The following is a 17,606-nucleotide window of genomic DNA, read 5'->3' as shown; positions in this document are numbered from 1 at the left end:
TTAGGGGTGAGACTGCTCCCTCTTTACCTCGGCCCAGATCATTCTCTTCTTCCTTATAGCTTGTGCACAATGTACTTTTATTCTGACACAGTTTCTTGAGACAGGGTATTATAGGAATGAGTGGACATTGAAGGCAGATGGTTCTGGGTCCACACAGAAGGTGCTCAACAAATATTTGTGAATTACATAATTAAGAATTATTGGGCTTCCTAGGTGGCTCAATAGTAAAGAATCTGCCTGCAGTGCTGGAGACACAAGTTAAATCCCTCGGTTGGGAAGAACCCCTGGAGAAGGAAGTGCCAACCCACTTGAGTAGTCTTGCCTGGAAAATTCCGTGGACAGAAGAGCCTGGCGGGCTATACTTCATGGGGTCCCAAAAGAGTCAGGTGTGACTTAGCAACTAAATAACAACAACAAACTGCATAATAGTTACTGAACAACTACCACATTCCAGGAACCTAAAAGGTTCTTTTATTACTGTAGCCTCCTGGTTGTTGGAAGAATTATTGTCCTTAGTTTATACAGGAAGACGCTAGGCTTAGCCTCTTGTTAGATGAATGTCCTTTCACAAGGTACTGAATGTCTCTGTTTCCTCATGCTCAGAATCAATGTGCTAACACCCACCTTGCAGGGCTGCCGTGAGGATTAAATGAGTTAAGTCTGTGCTGCATGGACACATGTTCTCTAAATGGTGAATGTTATTTTCAGTTATTCCAGGCGGACCCTATTACTTGGCCATCTTGGAGCGATACTGCCTTAGAGTCATTAAATGCATTCTTAGGCGTAAGGCACCGCTTTTTATTTATTTGAGAAGGGTTCTTTATTCTGTCTTAAAATTTCTTTCCTCTCAGGGCATTATGATGTCAACGAATCCCTTGTGAAGCAGTCGCCAAAGATATTGATGTCTTGTTTTAAATCAAAAACTGACCGTGGATTAAAGCTGACGTCAACAGGCCCAGGACCCGGTTATTACAACCCAAATGGTCATCCTAAAGTTCAAAGAAAGACTCTGATCCCGTGAGTCCTGATCATTCTCATCTTTCTTTTGAAAGGTGTTTCTGGGGAAGGACCCTAACATGGGGGGAAAGGGAGGGCGTCACAGTTTGGCAGACACAGGCTGGGCAGCTCTCATGGAGCCCTTGTTGACACAGCAGATGCTCAAGAACTACTTGCTGAGTGCATCGGATTTATTGAGCAACTATTGTGTGCCAGGAACTTAACATCTTCAAAGATCATGACAACTCTATTGTAGGAGTGATTGTTTCAGCTTCAAAGAGAAGGAAGTCAGGCTTCAGAGAGGCTGAGAGGCTTGCCTAAGTCCACACAGCTAAAAGGAGGTGCCTCTGGGGCTCAGGCTCAGGACTGTTTGGATCGTCCAACATTCCCCACAGTGCTGTACTCCCCTGGTGCTGATATTATCCTATTTTTTAGAAAATCTCCACTAGGGTGGCAGGATATATGGGAGCAATGATGCTCTCATAGTTTTGTACTGATAGGTTAAAAGCCTAGACTCTAGAGTTGGTTAGACCTGCTACATTTGAACCTTGACTCTGCAGTTCCTGTGCTGTGTGCCCATCAGCCCTGCCCTAACCCCTCTGAGCCTCCATGCCCTCCACTGTAAAGTGGGGATAATTTATCTGAACGTTGCTTTCAGATTGAAAAACAAGTATTGACATAGTAGGTAAAAATGGTGACTCAAAACAAATTTTGAAAGTGCCGACAGGGATTTCTGTTACTGTTTTTAATCTCCCATACATTTAATGTTACTTTCCCCTCAGAGACTCAGAAATTCACAGGGCTTAATATTCCTCAAAACGGGTCTAGAACTTCTAGAACTAAGACCATCAAGGTCAGTCATCCTGTCATTTCTGAGTCCAAACCCCTGCATAATTCTCTCCAGGCAGCAGTGATTGTAGGGAGGGCTGACCAGCGGGGCTGGGACTAAGGGTAGCCACCTGGGAACCTCCAGAGAGGTCAGGCAGCTGGTGGGGCCCATGCCACAGGGGGTCAGAGACGGTGGGCAGCCCAGGAACACTGGCAACACTGGGTCTGATCAGACCATCAGCCCAGGACAAGGGGTCAGGGGTCAGGGAGAGGAGCAAGATGTGAGCCTGCTGTGTCCAACCCAGGGCCTGGATCTGGGACTCAGACCTCAGATGGAGCCCACCAGCTAAGTCCCTGATGCCCTAAGGGTATGGGGTTCTGTATGTTGACACTCTTCACAGGCTGCAAGACTTGGGACCGGGAAAGGAAAGTCTCCAGGAACAGGCTCTTTCCAAATGTCAGGGGCTCCCTGCCTCCGGGTTGGCTTGTGCAATGCTGCCCCTCAATGGAGTGGGCAAGAGGGCAGGTTTCAGGGTTAGCAGACCTGAGTGGGAATCACAGCTCCGTCTCTAGCAGAAACTCCTCCTCCCTGAGCCTCCATGTCTCCATGTAATTAAGTGCAGATAAGAACCAGGGCTTCCCTGGTAGCTCAGCTGGTAAAGAATCTGCCTGCAATGCGTGAGACCCCAGTTTGATCCTTGGGTTGGGAAGATCCCCAGTGGGATGGGCATGGCAACCCTCTCCAATATTTCGCCTGGAGAATCCCCATGGACAGAGGAGCCTGGCAGGCTGCAGTCCATGGGGTCGCAAAGAGTGGGATAGGCTACCCACTCCAGTATTCTTGGGTTTCCCTGGTAGTTCAGTCGGTAAGGAATCTGCCTGCAATTCGGGAGACGTGGGTTCGGTCCCTGAGTTCGGAAGATCCCCTGCAGGAGGGCATGGCAACTTACTCCAATATTCTCGCTTGGAGAATCCCCATGGACAGAGGAGCTTGGCGGGCTGCAGTCCATGGGGTTGCAAAGAGTTGGACACAACTGAGTGACTAAGCACAAGAAGCTGTGTGGATTAGATAAGAAAGGGCTTGAAAATAGTTCACTCTTCTTATTACAGCAGCTATTCTGCTATATCCCAGAGAGGATTTGTGAGGGTAGAGGCGGTGGTTGTTTTGTGGCGTGGCAGCTCAAGCCCCCATCCCAACTCTGGAAGCTTCTTCAGGGAACCGACGAGAGGAGAGGGGAGAGTGCTGCACGCTTAACTGTCTTCCTCAGAGCTGTGTCATTTGACCTTCGTTCGACTTTGGACGATTAATGTCTTCCTCAGAGCTGTGTCATTTGACCTTCGTTCGACTTTGGACGAGTGGTTTGAAACAGTCTCATTTTATGGCATTTGCCTCTGTTGGTCCGCAGGCCCTAGCTGTTTCTGGTGCTGAGCTGGAGGCTGTGGGGGAGCTCAGGGGAACAGAACACCCTCCATTCCTCAGCCAGGCTCTCCAGGAACAACTCCAGAGCAGGGCAGAGGAATGTGCGCCCAAATGCGGGGTGGTGTGGGCCCCGAGTTTGCGTGGCCACACACATCCTCAAGGTCCGTCTTTCCAGCAGGGTCAGTGCAGTGTTGCTGGCATGTCCGGGGTGGCTCTGGAGCCCACTGGCTCTCCGCGATGCCTCCTGAGTGGATGATGCTTGCTCACTAAACCTAGAAGTCGCTGCACACCATCCTCCTGCCCCTGGCGGCATCACAGTGCACACGAACTTGTTAAGGGCTCTGAGAAGGTCTGCTAAGTTGTTCAAGGCTCTGACAAGTCCTGCAGTAAAGGGACACGTCAGACCCAGTGTCTCTTAAACTTGGGTTCACCCTGGTGACTGAATGGCACCCCAGTTTCTACGGCAGGCTCTGGGGTCGGGGGCTGCCCTCGGTGCCTCCCTGGGCCTTTGTTTTTCCATGTGTGAAAAGAGGGGAAATCTTTCCATTCTGACACTCCATGACCCCAGCTTTGCTCACTGTGTCTGTCCCTCAGGAGAGCATTTGGGGACAGTGAACATGGAGCCAGCCTGGACCCACAGAGGAAGGTCCGGGATATCCTTTTGAGTTGACACGGAAAGGGTGAAATCAAGAAATCATTTCATTTTTTAAAGCAAAGAGATAAAACTAAAGCATGTTGTTGGTTATTTCAAAATAGCATCCATCTGTTGATGGCGGATAATGGAGAAAGGGATGTAATACAAAGAAAAGATACAGCTGGATATGGCAGTATTTCAGGAGCATCCAAATGCCAGTCTCTCACATTTTAGGAGCACACAAACTCCAGTCTCTCACGTTCAAATTCTGTTTCCTTTCCTGCGACCCTGAGGAGAAGGCAGAGGAAGGAGCACCTGTCCTGTCCCGGGGTTGCCAGGCCCCAGAGAAGGTCTGCACTGCTTCCTCCCCATCAACATTCTGAGACTTTGCTCCACCTAGCATCCTCATACGCAGATCCCCGGGGCTGCGTGGGGCAGCGGTGGAGAATCTGAGCATCGTCACCATGTCTCTGTTTCAGAAGCCCGGGCGTCACGTGCATGCAACAGGATGTGGGGGGCCTGTCCTTATTTCTCTTGCTGCCACGTGCATGGTTCCCTGTTCTCGGGTGGGGTTCCAGTTTGCAAAAATGGTATTTTGGGCTCTGCTTTCTTCAGGACGCAGAAAGGACAGGGGAGATGGTCATTCTCGCGGGAGTGGCTGAGCCCATGTCACCGACCCCTGCTGGCCTCCTGAGCTGGGAATGGGCTGAAGAGGCTGTGGCATCGTGGGCATAAGCATAGGCAGGGACTCAGGCCCCTGAGACTCCTGTCTTCCCGATCACCAGCCCCTGGGAGGCTGGGGGCAGGGCTGGGGTTCACTTAACTCCCTGGGAATTCAAATTCACCCTCTGGGAATTGGGGCAAGAACACTTTATTATTTGAAAAGGTCCTGATGCTGGGAAAGATTGAGGGCAGGAGGAGAAGGGGACGACAGAGGATAAGATGGTTGGATGGCATCACCGACTCAATGGACATGAGTTTGAGTAAACTCCGGGAGTTGGTGATGGACAGGGAGGCCTGGCGTGCTACAGTCCATGGGGTCGCAAAGAGTTGGACACAACTGAGCAACTGAACTGAACTGACACTTTGTAATGGGCTTGTGCAGGCATGCTATGTCACTTCAGTCGTGTCTGACTCTTGGCGATCCTATAGACTGGAGCCCACAAGGCTCCTTTGTCCATCCACGCAATTCACTAGTTCTGGCACACTATAAGCTTTCTATGAGTGGCTTGTATTTTTATTGAAATGTGTGAGTGAGCGAGTCCTCTACACTCACCTGATGTTTCTCGAGTGGCCCTGCAGGGCAGATGCTATGCCAGGGCTAGAGGGGTGGTGGTGTGGTCATTTCTGGGCTCCTCAGCTGCAGAACACATCACCAAGCATCTCTTTGCTATGGCCACGTTGCTGACTCAAAAGCTAAGAGGATGTCGCAGCTCCCAGGGGGTCTTTGGAGGAGGGGCGTCAGCTAGGGCTTCGTTTCTTCAGGTCTTCAGCATCTGTCACAGTGATGACTCAAGGGCTCAGGGTGAGTCAGGGTGAGGGCTTTTTGGAGATCAAAATAGTTCCTCCTAGGTGCTGCCTTCCAACTCACGCCAGCAAGCAGGTGAAACACCCACTGACATCTTTCTAACCCTTGATCTGTTTCCTGGAGTTTTTAAGCCACTGGTTTTGCTCAGACACGCTGTCCTGTCACAGCCAGAGCCGAAGAATCAAGCCCCATTGGCCCTGCTCCAATTTGGGTAATTACGCTGGACCCACCTAAAGTTCCCCTGGGATTTTCAATTAGATATGGGATGCTTCTTCCCAAGCGGCTGTAATCTGTCACCCGCTACCCTGTTAAACAGATACCACATTCCACCCTAGAGGCAATCGGCTGCCCTTTAATGAAGAGAAAAAATTGCCCCTTTATTCCTCCCGACCCTGGGAATCCCCGAGGCAGAGTGAATCTGTGCCTGGGAGTGTCCCGAGGGTCTCCGATGCCCTCCCCCAGTGACCTGCTGAGTCGTTCTGGGAGACATTCATTATTCTCAGGGTGATTTGCAAATAGCTCACACTGGAAGCTGCAAACACAACTTAATCCAGTTGTGCCCAACTCAGAGCCTTTGATAGATGTTTTCTTTCCACCGGGCAGAACCAGATTGGCTTTTATCACTTGGTGATGAGGCTCATAAAAGCCCTGGTCACAGTGCACTGTGGCTGCCCTGGGCTCGATCCAGTCTGCCCCCAGCGATTTGCCCAGCCCCACAGTGACACAGAAGGACCAGCCCGGATGACGGTAAAACTGTCAGGTGGGGTTCAGATGCCTGGGCTCCCCTGCTTGCTTCAACCCCCCTGCTTTTCTCTGCAGTCAGGCAAATGTTCTCAGGAATAGGGACCAGGGCCTCAGAGATGGATAAGACACCAGGCGTGCGTGGTAAGTCGCTTCAGTCGTGTCCAACTCTTTGTGACCCTGTGGACTGTAACCCGCCAGGCTCCTCTGTCCATGGGATTCTCCAGGCAAGGATGCTGGAGTGGGTTGGTGTGCCCTCCTCCAGGGGATCTCATAAGGCCCCGTCCCCTCTGATAGAGAGCTAGGAAAGTCAAAAGCACAGAAAAGCCAGTGTGTTTCTTGCAGAGAAGAATGGCTGCCATGTACTGAGGGGCCAGCCACACGGTGCTCAGAGCTTTCACGTTGCCTGGTGTTCTCCAGCTCCCCCACTGGTCAGGATGGTTACACAGAGTTCCCAGAGGATGCAGACTCACTCAGGCGGTGGAACAGAGAAGCCAGGTCTGACTCCAAAACCCATGCTCCTCTGGGGAGCCAGGGAAGGAAGGTGGGAAACGGAGAGGGAAGTGGCTGGGAGAGTTTCCCTGGAGGAGATGAGAAGCGAAGAGGAGGTCAGAGCTCCCAGGGAAAGGAGGTGCTCCCGGAAAAAGGACCAGCAGGGCAAGGCGTGGAATTGTTGGATGGTACTGTGCTGGGTGTTTCTGAGAGGCGACTGGGAGTTAGGTGGCTTTGAGAGGCCATGGGTAGGAGTTTTCCTGTCACTCCCATCAGGGTCTGTAAGGGGGATGGTCAGAAGCCCAAGCGAACAACCCAGAATTGACGGGCGGATGGAGGCTTGAAGGCAGTCCAGGGCCCCAGCCTCCGCCCCACTGTGCCCAGTCCTGGCTTGTCCCACTTCCAGGCTTTTGCACCTGCTCTTTCCTCTGTAGGAAATGCCCCCTTCTGAGGAGACACAAGAGACGCGGGTTCGATCCCTTGATTGGGAAGATCCCCTGGAGTAGGAAATGGCAACCCACCCCAGTGTTCTTGTCTGGCAAATCCCATGGACAGAGGAGCCTGGAGGGCTACAGGCCATGGAGTCACAAAGAGCCAGCCAGACACGGCTGAGTGTGCACACGCTGAGCATGGCTGTGTGTCCACACTTTCTACCCAAAGAAGCCCTGATGACTTTCCAGGGCAAATGTTAACTCTTCTAGGGGAGATTTCTGGATTCACCCAGTTGGAATCTATTCTAACATTTCATGTTTTAGAAAAATGATATGGTTTTTGCAGTAGTCATGTATGGATATGAGAGTTGGACTATAAGGAAAGTTGAGCAGGGAAGAATTGATGCTTTTGAACTGTGGTGTTGGAGAAGACTCTTGAGAGTCCCATGGACAGCAAGGAGATCCAACCAGTCCATCCTAAAGGAAATGTCCTAAATATTCATTGGAAGGACTGATACAGAAGTTCCAATACTCTGGCCACCTGATGTGAAGAACTGACTCATTGGAAAAGACCCTGATGCTGGGAAAGATTGAAGGCAGGAGGAGAAGGGGATGACAGAGGATGAGATGGTTGGATGGCATCACCGACTCGATGGACATGAGTTTGAGCAAGCTGCAAGAGTTGGTGTTGGACAGGGAGGCCTGGCATGCTGTGGTCCATGGGGCCTCAAAGAGTCGGACATGACTGAGCGACTGAACTGAACTGAACAGCACTCATTCATCTTTATAACAGCCCTGGGTGGCAGGTATTATTATCTACTGCTTTACAGATAAAGAAATTCAAGCTTAGGGAGGTTAAGAGACTTTTCTAAGGATGCATAGCTAGTGGATGGGGAGGCGGAGATTCAGACTCAAGCCTGTCTGAGTGCAGCCTGTCCTGCCTTGAGTCATCAGCAGTCGTGACTGTCACTAAGAGTGGAGCATTCAGGGTCTGTGCTTAGCCCACTACAGTCTGGACTCCCCACAGTGTTGGCACAGAGCCATATATGGGGCTGACACTCTCCAGAGATCCAAAAGTTGAGTTGGTGGGGTCAAGCCTCTCCTGGACAAGTGGATGGAGGGGTGGGTGAAGGACGGCTCTCACTCACTCTCAGCAAGAATCTGGTGAGAGACTGATCCCACCTGCCCAGCCACCTGCAGGCCATCGCTGGTCAGGAGGGTAGACACTTCAGTCTACTCAAAGAATTGGGCTCGGGTTGACCCAGACCCACGGGGTGACCTCATATGGCAGTTGGCCCATTCCAGCTCTAACTTCGAGGAATCATGATGCCAGTCACACACTCATCAAACTCCTGAAGGTGCTCAGAACAACTAGACTCCAGCTTTTATTTATAAGGCGAGAGTGGTGGATCACACTATATATTATCAGTTCTTCCATGCAAGCTGGAGGGAAAGAAAGGAGGCAATATATTTTTTTTTTTTAGGCACATCTGTGATTTTTATTTTTCATAAATGTATATGCTATACAGGCAACTCCTAATATATAAAGATGTATATACTTCCCAAAAATGGCTAGTGGCATAGCCCAGCCTCAGGTTAGACCTGGTAGAAGTGGTTGGGCTAAGCTTTTCCCTCAAAATGAGCCCTGGGTGGTGTTGACATTAGTGAGCAAGGCTGGGATGTCACCTGGCCCTGTGGGAGGTGTGATCTGGGGGAAGTTCAAACTTTGTTAAGACTTTTATCTTCATCTTCAAACTTCATGGACTAATTTAGCTTCTTGCTATGGTTGTTTTCAGTTAATTTTTTTTTTAACTTAATTTTGTACTGGGGTGCTGGGAGGGATTGGGGGCAGGAGGAGAAGGGGACGACAGAGGATGAGATGGCTGGATGGCATCACTGACTCGATGGGCGTGAGTCTGAGTGAACTCTGGGAATTGGTGATGGACAGGGAGGCCTGGCGTGCTGCGATTCATGGGGTTGCAAAGAGTCGGACACGACTGAGCGACTGAACTGAACTGAACTGAACTGATAGCCAATTCACAAACAATGTTGTGATAGCTTCAGGTGAACAGCAAAGGGACTCAGCCATATATATACACGTATCCATTCTCCCCCAAGCTCCAGGAGGCAATGTGTTTTTCCTCCTTTCCCCATGGCCACCTTTATTCTAAATACAAGCATCCAAGCCAGCTGTTCCTCCATCCCAAGATGTGAGCCTCAAGTAGGCTGCCCACAGCAGCCCTTCCACCCCCCGGCAATGGGAGTGTCCACCCTGCCTCAAGGTAACTCTAGCGAGGGGTCCCCTAACCTCACTTTCGGAGGCTCTGTTGTCCGTGTGGGATCCGGCGGCAGGCAGTGGTACTGCAGGGGATGGTAGTAATAACAATGACTCCTTTTACTGCGCTGTGCTAGGGTCCTGACATAACTTCTCTCCAGTCTTCCGACCCCTTATAAGCGGGGAACAGAGAGGACCAGGGACTTGGCTGACTGGCGTTCCAACTCAGGCCTATGTGACTCCGAAAGTCAAAAACACCCCACTGCCAAGAGGCCCTCTGCACGTGGCAGGGCATCAAGACTTGGGTTGCAGAGCCGCATGACTCCCCACCCGCTCTGTCATATCAGGTGACTTACTTCCTCTCTCTGGGCCCCAACTTCTTTGGCAAAAGAAGGAGGTTGGATGAGACATCTCTAGGTCGCCTATAGTTCTCCGAGTCTGAGAACACCTCTCTTCAGAAGATGTTGGCCAAAGGGCACCGGAATTCCAGCGCTGGGGATCCCAGTCCCTCTTCTGTTTGGATGGGTTGACGTCAAGCTGGGGTGCATCTCCTGGGGCCATTCAGGGCTCTGAGAAACCTCTCCTACCTTTTGGTGAAAGACCTAAGGAGAAGTTCCAGATACGAGGTGGGAGTGAGCAGCCCTTCTATGGCATGGCTGGGGGAGTAGAGGGATCCTCACTGTAATCTCAGGATTCCTGGGCAACCCAGTGGACCTCTTTGGGTTTTTTATTTTGTTTTTTTTTCCCACCTGTGCTCATTACCTGAGTGCTTTTCTCTTTTTATTATTTTCTTTTTATTTATTGGCTCTTTAGCTGTGGACTGTCTAGTTGTGGCACATGGGCTTCGGAACGCCTGGGCTGAGTTGCCCTGTGGCATGTGGGATCTTAGTTCCCCAGGGAGGGGTCGAACCACATCCCCTGCCCCAGTGGGACTTTTTGAATCAAGGCCCAAAGGGAGGTCACAGCTTAGAGGTTGTCATGTCCAACCCCTCATTTTACAGATGGGGAGACTCAGTCTCAGAGTGAATTAGAGTGAGGGTTCGGGTACAGGTTCCATCTCTCTTTAATTTATTCTCTCAATAACAGGCTTTACAAGACTCCCTTTCCTGAAGGAGGGGGAGACAGAACTAAAAACAACTGAAATCTCAATTGTTGGTGATTGTTATCCAGAGGTCTCTTGATTTCCAACCCAGTATTTTTCCACTCCTACCTCCTGCCTTGCCAGAAAAATATCGAATATGTTTGTGAAACATCAATGCTAGGGCAACCTCTAATCTTGGGAAGGCAAACCCTTGGAATTCCGGGCGCCTGTCCCGTTTCCTGGCCATGTAGGTGTCACAAGTGGTTTACTGATGTTCTTCCCATTAAGCCCAAGTGAGGCCTTAGTTCTTTTTTTGTTTTTTCCTATTAAAATATTAGTTTATTTCATGTCTTTGCTGTGCCCAGCAAATTATGTCGGTTATTTTTAGTCCCACTTAGAAACGTTTACATTTATTTTAGAAGGATAAGTGAAACCAACCCCAGCAGGGCTTGTCCGTAGCAGTTTATATCTCCAGTAAATCTGCTTTTGTTCTGATCAAATGTGTTTTTAGAATTTTTAGCACTAGGGTAAAAGTCCCTTTAAAAATTAGATGGTGAATTGAAAGACCAATAAAGCTGTTAGTCTTAAAATATACGTGCTCTTTGGCACTTCTTGTTTCTTACTGTAGGAATGGGTGAGGGAAGGAAGCGTGAAGTTGGAGCAATTTAAAAGCGGTTTCCAGAAAACTCGCTCTCGTTTAAAAAGTATGTTCCTTGAATGTGCACTGTGCGTCCACGCTGTACTTTTTTCACGTTTCAGTTTGGCCTTAAAGTGAAGGGCTGAAGCAAGGCCTAGGGCGTGTGATTTAGAAGGAAAAGTTAATCCCTCCCTCAGCCAGCTGTGTAACCGAAGGGAAGCTTTCTCAGTTCCTTACTCTGAGCTCCAGCCAGGCACGATCACGTGATCAGAGCTGGCCCATGGCTTTGATGCTGTCTGCCTTTCCGATCAGCTCGATGACATCGGCCATCCTCAGCAGCACTGTGTACCAAGCTCTTGCTCTGTGCTGGGCCCTGTCCTGACCACCATGTGTTAAGGGCGTCATCTCCTTTAACCCTGACAACAAGCCTATGGGATAGGTCCTGTTGCGATCGCCCTTGTGCAGGCGAGGAGACTGAAGTCCAGGGTCCCCAGACCACTGGCGGTGGAGCTGGAAGCAGAAACCGGTCTCCTATGCAGCATCCAGGCCTCTCGCAGACGGCTCAGCGCTACAGCTAAAACCTGCCACTTCCCTCATAGATTGACTTAGTGACATCTTCCCGATTTGTCTTTTCTAAAGGAGAAACCCCATCCTGAACTTCTCTGCCCAGCCTTTGCCTCTGCCCCCGAAGCCACCTCTGCCAGGCCCCGGGCAATACGAGATCGTGGACTACACGGGGCCGCGCAAGCACTTCATCTCCAGTGCGTCTTTCGTGTCCAACACCGGGCGGTGGACAGCGGGGCCGTCCCAGCCAGGCCTGCCCGGCCCAGGTCAGAGGACTGCCTTCAATGATTGTAAAAACTAAATCTGGAATTGTTTGTCATTCCTGGGCCATCAAATGCCACTGATTTATAGGCTGTTTGCCAAACACTTTACAGGGGTTAGAGTGGATAGAGAAGACGAGAAGACTTTTCAGCTTACACTTTTAGAGTATGAAAGGTTTTTTTTTTTTTTTTTTTTTTTTAAGGTGAAAGGGCTCTTATTGATGATCCAGGCCAAGGATTTGTAACTGAGAACTGTGAACATTCAGGGGCTTCCCTGGTGGCTCAGTGGTAAAGAATCTGCCTGCCAATGCAGGAGATGCAGGTTCGATCCCTAGGTTGGGAAGATCCCTTGGAGAAGGAAGTGGCAACCCAGTCCAGTATTCTTGCCTGGGAAATCCAATGGACAGAGCACCTGGTGGGCTATAGTCCATGGGGTCGCGAGAGTTGGACACAACTCAGTGACTAAACAACCACAACAGGAATGTTCAAGAGGCACAAAGGTGGGCTGTAGTGGGTCTGTGACTTGAAATTGTCTGCAGATTTGGAGCACACAGACATTATTTTCTGGGGGAAAGAGCCACAGCTTTTGTCTAAAAAGTTCACATTCTTAAAAATGTTTAAGCTGTGGTTCTAATCTGACGAGGTCACTTCCCAGATGGGGAGGGCCCAGAGAGCAAGTGTCACAGCCCGAGGAGGAGAAGCGGCAAGGCTGAGACCCAGACTCTCTTCCCTCGATGCCTTGTCTGTCTTGAAATAAACCAGGGCTCCACCTGAGCAGCTCTTTCAAGCCACCTAGTTCCGCTCCCTCTTACAGGTGAGCTTGAGTGGTGGGACCCTGTTACCCTCCCCACCAAGATCTGCCTGAGAGCTGACAGCCGGGGGACTTGCTCCAGCGGGTGGTCTGCACTGCCCCCCCTCACCTACCTGTAGTTCTCAGTGGAGCTCTTTAGCCATTTACGGCCCCCACGATGGCAGAGTTGATGGCATTGGGGACTGACAAGCGGGCTGGTGGGCAGGACTTCGGGGACTGCCAGGCCTGCGAAAGTCAGTCTTTCAATGAGTATCTCTGAGGCTCCCACCCTAGGGAGGAAAAGATGACTTAAGTCCAGTGCCAGCCCCCAAAAGCATCCCCATCCCTCCACATACACAGGTGAGTAAAATGTAAGGTAGACTGGACAGGGAGAATGTCATTCCCATGGCTTTGTTCCTGGAAATATAGTGATAATCAAGCCAGTAAGACGGCAGAGGTTCGGCCTTGGGCTCATTTGGCCAGTCCAGGCAGAACTCAGCTTAGTTCGGCAAGTGTACTAAGGTGCAGTGAGAGTGGTGAGCGGGAGGACCCCGGGCACAGCAGGCTCCTGGTCTGCCCCTGTTTGGCCCGGTCCTCTAGGAGCTTTCTCTGAGCACCTTCTCCATGCCGGTGCCTGGAGTGCAGCTGCAGGCTGGTTCCTGCTGCTGTGTTCCCCTAGGCCAAGGTGGGCTTCCCTGAGGGCCCCCCCAGCCTAAGCACTTGCAAACATCTGCCTTCTTGGCTTCCGGTGTATGCAGACCTTCCTAGACAGCCATGGAAGCTTCCCGTCAGCGGCTCCCTCATGAACCAAATCTGCATCAGTGTAAGAGTTTCCAGTCACCCCAGGCTGTGGTTCCCAAGCCCTGAGTGATCCTGGCTGCTATTGTCATGGCTTTCAGAGTTTTTTTTTTTTTTTTTTTAAATTTCTGAACTAAATCAAAGCAAAACCCCATTAAGCTGACCCTCAGCTTCTTTAAGACTATTGCTATCCTCATTCCCCAGCCCCCCTCAAATTTTATACAACTCCTTTGCAAATTTTCTTCTGTTAAAGAAGTTAGTGAGTTGAAGAAGGTGGGAAACCAGAGTTTGAGTCCCACCCGGGCCAGTTTCAGAGCCCAACGACCTTGGGCCAGTCCCTACTTCCCTGACTCCCCACGATGCCAGATGCGGGGGGCCTGATCAGGGGGTCCCGCCCTCTCTGATGCCAAGTGTTAGGGTCTTGAGGACTGGCCTTTTCTTTCTCAACGCTCTCTCTTTCTCCCCACAGCCACGTACAGGCCGGAATTCCCTGGCAAGCAGTCCTTTCTCTACAATGAGGACAACAAATGGATCCCAGTGTTGTAGTCACCGCATTCGAGCTCAAGGAGACCCCCGGCCACCCACCCAGGCACCCCAGGGGGGCAGCAGGGAGTGCCCATCTCGTGTGTGTACGCCAGCCGATGGCACGGGGCGGCCTCGCCCCCTCCCCTCACCCCTGGCCTGCTTTTGCAACCAGACTCCATGCTTGTCCATGTCCTGAGCCGCCCCCTGGAGCGTGGAGACCCCCCCCCACCCCGCCCCGACCCTGCACTGAGCCCCGTGGATTCCTGAGCAGAAGCGAGAGGTGGACAGAGCCCCCACTCTGTCGCTTTACCCCTCGCACCTGTCCAGGCCGGCTCTGCACACCTCCCCGCTCAGTCTCCAGCATCTCGCAAAGCTCGGCCTCCAAGAGGAGGCCGCCGCCAGCCGATGCCCCATCCCGAAGCCTGATGATGAGCCAGGGCCCTGGGGCCGTGGCCCCGGCACCCTCCCATCCTTTGGCCTTTGACCTCCACATCCCTCCCGGAATACTAGGGGCCAGGAAGGCCCAGAGGCACAGTGACAGGGACCTGGAGGGGTTGCCTGGCCCTTGCCCCCCAGCTCAGGCCTCGTGTCTCACCTCAGGAAGAGCGTGGCAGCATCGCTGTGGTCTCGTGAGCTCATCACCCACCCTCAGGGGAGGCCAACCCGTCCGCTTATCGGCTCTGTGCTCAAGGGGCAGGTGCAGGCAGGAGCCTCGGGGGCCAGAGTCCCGGGCACAGATGTTCTGAGGGGTGCCTGTAGGTTCTTTCACCCGGCTTTCCCCTTCCCTGGCCCAGTCTCTGTCCCCCTCACCTCCGGCTCAAGTTGAATATGACCTTGACTGAACCTTTTCGGGCCTGCCAAGTCAGTCGCCCTTGGCAAGGAAAAGGGATTCTCAAGGAACCCAGAGGAGCTAGAGTTAACCACACAGCCCTCCTTCCCTAGCCACCCGCATGGCTTTGACTTGTAAGTGGAAGCCTCCTTTGCCCTCTCCTATACCTCCCTGTGCCCCCGCTTGCCCTTGACTTTCTCCTTAGACTTTGCTCCATGACTTTTAGCTCGGAACTGGCCACTGACTGTTTCTCCTTTCAGGGAAGGGCTGCTGAGGAAGAGGGCAGGAGGAGGATGGAACAGCGTGTCCAATTAAACCGAGTTCTCATTTCTCACAAAAGCTGGCCTTGCTGTAAGCCTCAGGTTCTTGGCAAGCAGCCCACTGCTCTGGGTGACCAGGAGGCAGTCTGGAGTGTGGCCCCAGGAGCGTCCAGGGTCTGGACCTGAAGGCAGACACCTTGTGCTGCATCCGCTCTGACCCTAGCTTCTCCTAGGGGTCAGGTTGGAGCAGAATTTGGAGGCTTAAGGTCAAGCACTTCCAGGGCTGGGTGGGCAAGGCAGGGAGCGAAACAGGTGAGGCGAGAGGAGGTCCGGGAGCTGAGCCCGGTGTCCCTCTAAAGGCCTGCTACGTATCACCAGATCTGCAGATTCTTCAAGAGAACCTGTGAAATTTTAAAACCTGAAACTTCTCGATTGGAGATGTTAACAACCTTATTTCAATTAAAAATTTTTTATTCAGGCTAAAAAGGAAACTCTTCTGCAGTCATCAGCTGTCCACTTGGGCACTAGGAATTCTGGAAGACCCCAAAGGCTGACACTTGAAGCCACACCTTTCTTTGACTCTTGACAATACCGCCGGACCTGAAGGCCTTGACTTTTAGGTCCCTCCGACCCCAGTGGACCTTAGCTGGTCCCTGGGCTGGAAGCCACCAGGCCTGGGGTCCCTGAGGCTGAAGAAGACAGGCTGCTCCCCTCGGGGACACCTGGGCCACACACTGGGTGCAGATGAGGACTGTCTCTGTAGAAACTCCTTCCAGTGGGATGAGGAAGGCGGACACCCTGGGAGGAGAGTGGCAGGGCCACCGTCAGGGCTGCTCTTGGCCAGGCAGAATCTGTGTTCCATAGAAGACAGGGCTGGAGCTGAGACCCTGAGCTCTGAGGGTGTGTCTGGGTGGTACCTGGCCTCTCTGAAGATTTCGTAGGCTGCTCACGGCTCCGTCCAGCCCCAGGGTCCCCAGGCCCCAGCTGTATGGTAGGATCACTTTGGGAGCTATTCAAGAGTCATATCGCCCAGGCCTGAGCCTCACAGTTCTGATTTAACTGACTTGAGGTAGGGTTTGGGCTGTGGTATCTTTGTGAAAGTTATTGGTGTGATTACAAAGAGTCTAGTTAGGGTTAGGATACACTGATATTTTAATAAAGTATTTTCCAAATTTTAATGTGCATGCAAATCACTTGGAAATCTTATTCCAAGACTCTATAGACCTGGGTGGGGCTCGAGAGCCTACATATCTTTTCTTAAATTGATATATGATTGAAATAAAACATTGTATTAGTTTTAGGTGTGTTTTGAACCAGCTGCCAGGTGATGCGGATGCTGCTGGTCCTTGGACCGCACTTAAAAGTAGCAAAGGCCTAGTGCTGTGCTGAGTCCCTCAGTCGTGTCTGACTCTTTGCAGCCCCGTGGACTGTAGCCCACCAGGCTCCTCTGTCCGTGGGATTCCCCAGGCAGGAATACTGGAGTGGGTTGCCATGCCCTCCTCCAGGGGGTCTTCCCCACCCAGGGATCAAACCCAGGTCTCCCGCATTGCAGACGGGTTCTTTACCGACTGAGCCCCTGGGGAAGCCCAAAGTTTCCATGAATATACTCAACTGTTGAACTCTTCATCTGGGCCTCCACGCGTTCATCTATCTGCCTGTCAGCTTACTTGTCCTCCCCTCCCTCCCTCCCTCCTTCCCCTCATCTCCTCACTACTCCGTCATCCCCTGTCTCCTGAGGTCCTCATCCATCCCTTTCTCCGCTTGCTCACTCATTATCTACCACGCGAAGCTCCCCACAGGCAGAGGATGACATCTCTATCAGCCACCAGCCGGCTTTATACAGTGGCCCCTCTTTGGAGAGGACTTGCCTTCACCCTCTTGCCTTTTCCACTCTGAAGGAAAGGCAAGCCCCGAACGGCCGCTGTCAGGCTCAGGAGCTTCCCTTTGCTCCCTGATGTTCTCGGAGGGCAGGGCAGCATTTCCTCAAGGCTTCCAGGGTTCTCTTTCTTTGAGTTCCCAACAGCCTTCCTAAGGCACTGACTGCCTTGTCTCTCCATGTGGAGGGGTGAGCAGTGGGCCTCAGAGGCTTTGCTGGAGGCTGTGAGTGGAGGGTGTATATGGGGAGCCCCAGGACTCACTCCTGAGCTCGGCAGCAGGCTGTGCCCTGGTCCCCATGGTTCCCTGTGTGCCTGAGTCCCCTTCCAGACCCTGTCAAATTTCAGAGGTGGCGAGGTCTGTATAAGCACTGATACTACAATGTGCGCACAAGGCCGGGGTAACCACTGCTCTAAACCTCTCTAAAGCAGTGGTTCTCAACCTTGAGTGCATGTTGTAGTAACGGCGGCGGCGGGGGTGGGGCTGGGGGGGCAGTGCTTTAAAGGTACCGAGGTCTGGCCCCAATCCCGGAAAATCTGATATAGTTGCTGTAGGGTGCGATCCGGGCAGCAGGGATAAAAGCTGCCGGGGTGATGAATTCCAAGGTGCAGTCAGGGTCGAGAAGACCACCTTCCTGCTTCC

General features: G+C 51.9%; 1 protein-coding gene across 4 annotated transcripts in view; it reads left to right on the top strand.

Annotated features, from left to right (window-relative positions):
• Positions 1-16,267, top strand: part of STPG1 (sperm tail PG-rich repeat containing 1) — a 63,877-nt gene extending 47,610 nt beyond the window's left edge. For all 4 annotated transcript variants that reach the window (XM_086328457.1, XM_086328439.1, XM_086328433.1 and 1 more), the window contains 3 exons: positions 852-1,017; positions 11,703-11,893; positions 13,945-16,267. In XM_086328457.1, the coding sequence (XP_086184583.1) occupies positions 852-1,017; positions 11,703-11,893; positions 13,945-14,021 (434 nt within the window). In that variant the 3' untranslated portion in view covers positions 14,022-16,267. The remainder of the gene's footprint in view (positions 1-851; positions 1,018-11,702; positions 11,894-13,944) is intronic.
• Positions 16,268-17,606: the final 1,339 nt, after the last annotated feature.

The sequence above is a fragment of the Bos grunniens genome, chromosome 2 (genome assembly GCF_055505025.1).
Source record: "Bos grunniens cultivar Pamir isolate PY7600 chromosome 2, Bosgru_T2T1.0, whole genome shotgun sequence".
In the NCBI taxonomy this organism is placed as follows: Eukaryota; Metazoa; Chordata; class Mammalia; order Artiodactyla; family Bovidae; genus Bos; species Bos grunniens.
This window is presented reverse-complemented; position numbering and strand designations above follow the sequence as displayed.